At 44.6% G+C, this 6,003-nt stretch overlaps 1 protein-coding gene across 1 annotated transcript; it reads left to right on the top strand.

The window, feature by feature from the left end:
* Nucleotides 1-821: 821 nt before the first annotated feature.
* marcksa (myristoylated alanine-rich protein kinase C substrate a) lies at nucleotides 822-4,431 on the top strand. Its single transcript, XM_063223109.1, has 2 exons — nucleotides 822-1,203; nucleotides 2,299-4,431. The coding sequence occupies exons 1-2, from the start codon at nucleotides 1,108-1,110 to the stop codon at nucleotides 3,013-3,015; spliced, it is 813 nt and encodes a 270-aa protein (XP_063079179.1). The 5' UTR covers nucleotides 822-1,107; the 3' UTR covers nucleotides 3,016-4,431.
* Nucleotides 4,432-6,003: the final 1,572 nt, after the last annotated feature.

Here is a 6,003-nt window from a genome sequence, read left to right as displayed (position 1 = left end):
AATGTCTTTGCTCTAGCCAACCACTCCAATTAGACTGCCAATATTTGTGAGCTCATACAGGCTACTAAGCCTATTTTGTCTGTGCCAGATTCAAAAATATGTTTGCACCGAATAGCATTTCTGGAGAGGTTGGTCCCATCATGCTCCAATTAATAGGGAAATAAGCAGGTGTATTTACATGGTAAAGGCGCACGCTGCGCGTAATCGACGTTGCTTTTGGAATCTGTTCTCGGAGGTTTTTCAACAATATTGCTGTTCCATGGGATAATGCCATTGTACAACCAAAGATATAGTCACCTGATAAAAACACATAAATTGTCACCAATCCACCTGACGTTCATAATGTTTAGAAAGAAGGCTTCAAATGCAAATGCCATTTGGATATGCCCAACGACAGATTTGGAAAACTGTGAGCGAATGCATCCACGCTGTGGTTAAAGTGGGAAGACAAGCCGGCAAAGACGCGTAGTGACATTTTCCCGAGGAAAAAAGTTCAAAATACCATTCCAGTAGAAATATACTGCAAAATTCAAACCAAAATGTTGTGACAAACACTGGCACGCCAATCTATCTCCCCTCGAGCTATGTCCATGAAATAAAACTACTTGTTGTTCGTGCTCTAGATGTAATAAAATGTAAATAGAATTTCCCATAAATATTCTTAAATGTCGCCTCGGCAAGTTGATTTTTTCAGATTAGCAGCAATCTGCTCCACTCCATTGTTCACTCGCTTTCTAAACCTCGCCCCTTTTCTGAGAGAGCTTTCTGATTGGCCCTAGTTGAGCGCGGATGCCGTCATCGCTCGGAATGCCCATTCATCTGTGTACTTGGGCGTTGGACTCCGCATCTTATTAGCAACAAGGGAAATTTCTCCATTTTCCACCCTGTCTAGAGCGACACTGCCACAAATCTGGGATTTTTTTATTACTTGTCTTTACTTGGCAGTTTTTTCTGCGTTTTACCCCATTTGCTCACTGAGACAGGACTTCGCTTACTCCAAGAGTGAACTTTCCAAAGAGGGGAATCTGCAAAGAGCGTGCAAATAAGAAAGGCGTGTGGTCTTTGTTCGTTTTTGGATCGGTTCAGTTTCTTTGTTGGAGCGAAAGCATGGGAGCGCAATTCTCCAAGACCACTGCAAAATGCGAAACCGCGGCAGAAAAGCCAGGAGAGGCAGCTGCTTCACCTTCCAAGGCTAACGGACAGGTAACTTTTATGATTTTCTAAAAATTAGTGTTTTTTTCGTAATGTAACACGGGGAAGGGTCCTCGTTCTGTGGATTATTGTTGGGTAGCCTACCGCATCCAAGCGCACGCCGGGTTTCGGTGTTATTCAGTTTGGAGTCCAAATTCAAAAACTTTGAAACCAGATTAATATTTTCCACGACATTTAATTACATCTACCCTATACTGGTTATTTCCATTTATTTTAAGCTGCTTGTTTGCTTCATTTATATTTTCAGAGCATTGTTTTTGATCACAGAAACCAGTTCATTGAATGCTTGCAAATGGTAACCATGCGTAATGCGTACGCATGTTTTAATTTCACTTTCAATTGTGCTTTTGCACATTTTGTGAGCGAAAGCGGATCACGTTTTACCCCCGTGTTTGTGTGAAGATGGAAGTTGGGCTAATGGCTTGTGATAGTGGCGTGGTCGCAACAATGGCTCACTTCGATGAGCCTCCTCACTTACCACGCCTTTTGTTACAGATGCTCACAGAGACTCACTGGCACATAACGTGGAGCGGGTAGAATCTCCACATACAGCCGTACCCGATAAGCACGTCGTGGTCTAATTATTTGGTATGTTGTAAGGTATAAGCCAGATGAACATAGTTTCCAATATTAAGAGCTTGGTTTTGCTGTTTTAAACTCGGCCTGCGTGATCCGGTGTATTAATGAGCATCTGCTGATTTAATGAGCATCTGCCTCCGTTTGGCGCTTCTACCCGGTATGAATTGACGGCGGTGCATATCGCCGACTAGCGGCAGCGCAGTGAATGCCTAGGCTACAGTGTCTTGTGGTTTCTTTTGTTTGGCCTAACGAAACCCGGTCGACGTGTTAGGGATGGGTATTTAAATCCGCGGTTCAGGCGGATGTTAAACGTAACTCGAATGAGAGAGGCTACTACTGCAAGCAAATATCACAAGCGAAGTCCTGGGAGCGACCATACATCCCCTCCCTATATAAACCGTGGTGTCTGCTGCCCCCTGCGGCCCTCTATGTTGCTGCACTGTTCTAGTGTTTTCAACTACCTGTGCGCACCATGATTCTAAATCGGTTTTGTTGTTTCCTGTGTAGGAGAACGGCCATGTGAAAGTGAACGGTGACGCCTCCCCCGCCGCAGCCGAGGGAAACAAGGAGGAGGTGCAGGCCAATGGCAGTGCCACTGCTGAGGAGGCCCCCAAGCAGGAGGCAGAGAAGGCAGAGGCTGCCGCACCCGCAGAGGGCGAGAAGGCCGCCGAGGGCGAGGAGAAGAGCGCGGAGGCTGCAGCCGACACCCCCGCGGCTGATGGAGAGGCCAAGGCGGAGGACGGTGCCACCCCCTCCACCAGCACCGAGACGCCCAAGAAGAAGAAGAAGCGCTTCTCCTTCAAGAAGTCCTTCAAGCTGAGCGGCTTCTCCTTCAAGAAGACCAAGAAGGAGACGGGGGAGGGCGAGGAGGCGGCTGCAGCCACTGAGGAGGCTAAGGCCGAGGGAGCCGAGGCCGCGGAGGCCGCCGCCTCAGAGGAGGCCAAGCCCGCCGGAGAGGAGGCCGCTGCCGCCCCAGCAGCGGAGGCAGCTGCCAGCCCCGTGGAGGCCAAGCCAGAGGAGACGGCAGAGAAACCCGCTGCCGAGGAGGCCAAGGCCGCCCCCGCCGCAGAGGAGCCCAAGGCGGAGGAGAAACCAGCTGAGCCTGCAGCAGCGGAGGCCAAGTCTCCAGAAACGGAGGCACCCAAGGCCGAGGAGCCCGCGCCCGCCACACAGGAGCCTGCAGCAGCCTCTAGTCCAGAGGCACCTGCTGAGGCCCAGGAGTAAAGGCCCCCCAGACCAGCAAGCCTTTAGGCCCGAGCGAAAGAGATAACAAGAAAATGGAGAAAAAAAGATAATCAAAGAACACCTTTTTCCCTGTTTGTATGTTGGAGTGGTGCCAGTTCCTGGCTCTGGAGAACTTGTCCTACAACCAGGGATATTTTAAAGCTTTTTTTTTTCTTTTTGTTTTTGTTTTGTTTTGTTTTTTTCCCCTCTGTCCCCCCCTCCCTACTCCTCCCCTCTCTCCACAAAACCCATCTCAGCCCTATTGTTACAACCATTCCAAAGGGGCACAGAGGTGGGTGGCTTAGATGAATAATACCGAAAAAAGATTACATCCACACTTTTGACATATATTTTTTTGCATCAGTATTAAATGTTTTTTTGTTTTGTTTTAGTTTTTTTTGTCTTTGCATTTTTATACAAAAATGTATACTTTGTCAAAAATGTATGGACATGCCCATGGTATGAAGGCAAATGGGATCAAGTTTGAGGCAAACATGAAGGGAGATGTTTGGGGTTGGGGGGTGTAGGGTGGAGCGGGTGGCTGAAAGGGGGGAAGGAGGAGATGGGTGGGGGTGGGGAAGGTGGCACCTCAGTGCCCCGGAAGCGGTGCCACAAACAGACTATGACGTTTTAAAGAGTCTTAAAGGAAAAAGGAGAAAAAAAAACAGACCGATTTTAATACAAGAGTACCGCACGGTTTACAACACTAAAGTCATATTTACTGAGGGATAATGGTAATAATAAAACAAAAACAACCAAGATACAATTCCCAGACCTAGTTTTTAGAAAGGCCTTTTTAAAAAGAAAAAAATCATAGGGAACTTTTCACTTCACTCATTAGCTGTACCAGTTCATTGATTCCGTAGAAACTACAAGTTGTATAGGCATTATTGTTTATTGCTGGTTTTCTGACCTTAATAAAGTGTAAGTATGTATAGGCGGGGTGTTTTTAACTGTGATTATTGTACAAATGAAAATCTCTTGATCTCAAGCACATGAAGTTTGCAGCTCTTTTTCCACCCTGCTCATTTTTGTAAGATAACTAAAAAAAAAGAGAAACAACAAAGTCATCCTGGAAGACCTTTTAAGCAATTTTTGAACTCAAACCAAGCTGTGATAAGTGGAATGGTAACTGTTTATACTGTGGTATGTTTTGATTACAGCAGGCAATTCTTTTTCAGTGGTCTTTGACAAATTTAAGGAATCTCTATCAGATGCAATGTTGGTGTGGCATCTTGTCTCTTTCTTTTTCTTTCTTTCTTTTCTTTTGTAAATACTGGAGAAGCTTTTGACCAATTTGACTTAGAGACGGAATGTAACTCTGCTTACAAAAATTGCTATTAAACTCCTCTGCTTAAGGTGTTCTAATTTTCTGTGAGCACACTAAAAGCAAAAATAAATGTGAATAAAAATTCAGCAGACCTCAGTCATGTCTTTTTCTCCACAACACACATTCCTGTGACCTATCAAACTTACGACATGGGCTTAAGTGCATCAGCTAACATGGAAATGATCCCATAGTTGTGCATTATGTTTAAAATCACTTAAATGCAGTTCTTGCGCTTAAATGGCAAGAAATCTTGCTTTTTAAAGATCTGTTTATCTATGCACAATTTTCTATTGCTTTTCATTATGTATAGAAAACTTATTTTTATTTGGTATAGCACTGGTTACATTCTGCTCTTGAGTAGATGGGTGTTTTCCAAAATGAGTGTTAAGCAGATGATTGACAAGCTGATCCTCACCAAATCTATTTCACCTCACCAATTCTAGTTTCTTGACAGATTTAAACGAGTATCTTAAGTATCGCTCTTCATCCCTGCAAGTAACTGCTCATTTTAATTCCTGATTAACAGGAAGTGTTGGTACACTTTATACAGCGCACAATTTTCACAGCTCCCAAGCCAAACATGCCATTCCAAGAGGTTTATTGGAGACATTGCAATGGGCTAAAGCGAGAGAAAACTAGTGAAACTGTCATCAGGCTACTGCCAAGCATGCAGAGTGTTACAGTATGAACACCATTGCTGACATTTACCCCAAGCTGGCTTTATGGGGGGAGGAGAGTTAACACAGTTGTGATGACTTTTTAAAAGTTGAGCGTAGCCTTGGGGGTCTTCAGTGTTATTACAGGATTGCTGAAATGTGACAGCTGGGACTTTCTTTGGGGGATAGTTTGCTTGTGTGTAATAGTTCAAATAGGCTATGTATACTTCTCACAGTCTCCACACATACCGTGTCACGCCCCCACTGGACTCAACACAAGTTTAAGTTCATGCTCTTGCTACCTCTCTCTCGCCACCTGTCAATCTAAAACCTTATTTGCATATTACTGTGCTAAATGGCATGAAACGTTTTTCGTTTATAATGTTTTGGCCTTATTCAGAGCTGTTGAGTCATGTTCTCTGAGTGACCTTTCCAGTGCAAACCAAGGGCCTCTCTATCCTACAATGGCCGACCTTTAAAGACCTTATAGGTGGCTGCCCTCTTCCTCTCAGGGTCTTGCCCGCTCCCACTCCCTCTCTCACTCAGGCCTAGTCATCTCTACAAGTGGCATAATATCAGAGGACGGTTAAATTAAAGGTGTTCTAAAAGAAGTTTTAATAACATTTCTTCGCCTATGGCCAAGACAGATATCTTATGTCACCAAGCATGGGTTCGTATTATGCAATACTAATTTAATACTTGTGTTTATAGTGTGTGCCGTTATGGCTAGCTTTTCATTCAATCTGCTGATTCTAATGACCACTGGTCTTGAAGCAGGTAGAATGGTAAGTAGGTTGACCAGTAAAAACATCTGTTTGGAGTGCTTGGGAGATGCAACAAGGTAAATGTCGAATATGGCTCTCCGAGTTTACAGGTCACAACTGAGAGTGAATCCCCCGGCTATATGGATGCCTGCTAGTACAACTTGCTTCATTTGAATACATTTCCCTCTCAACACCTTCACTCAAAACTGTCGACTTACCCGAAAGAGTTTTAAGACAT

Source organism: Engraulis encrasicolus, chromosome 18 (genome assembly GCF_034702125.1).
Source record: "Engraulis encrasicolus isolate BLACKSEA-1 chromosome 18, IST_EnEncr_1.0, whole genome shotgun sequence".
Classification (NCBI taxonomy): domain Eukaryota; kingdom Metazoa; phylum Chordata; class Actinopteri; order Clupeiformes; family Engraulidae; genus Engraulis; species Engraulis encrasicolus.
The sequence above is the reverse complement of the archived record's forward strand: the minus strand, read 5'-3'. Positions and strand labels throughout refer to the sequence as shown.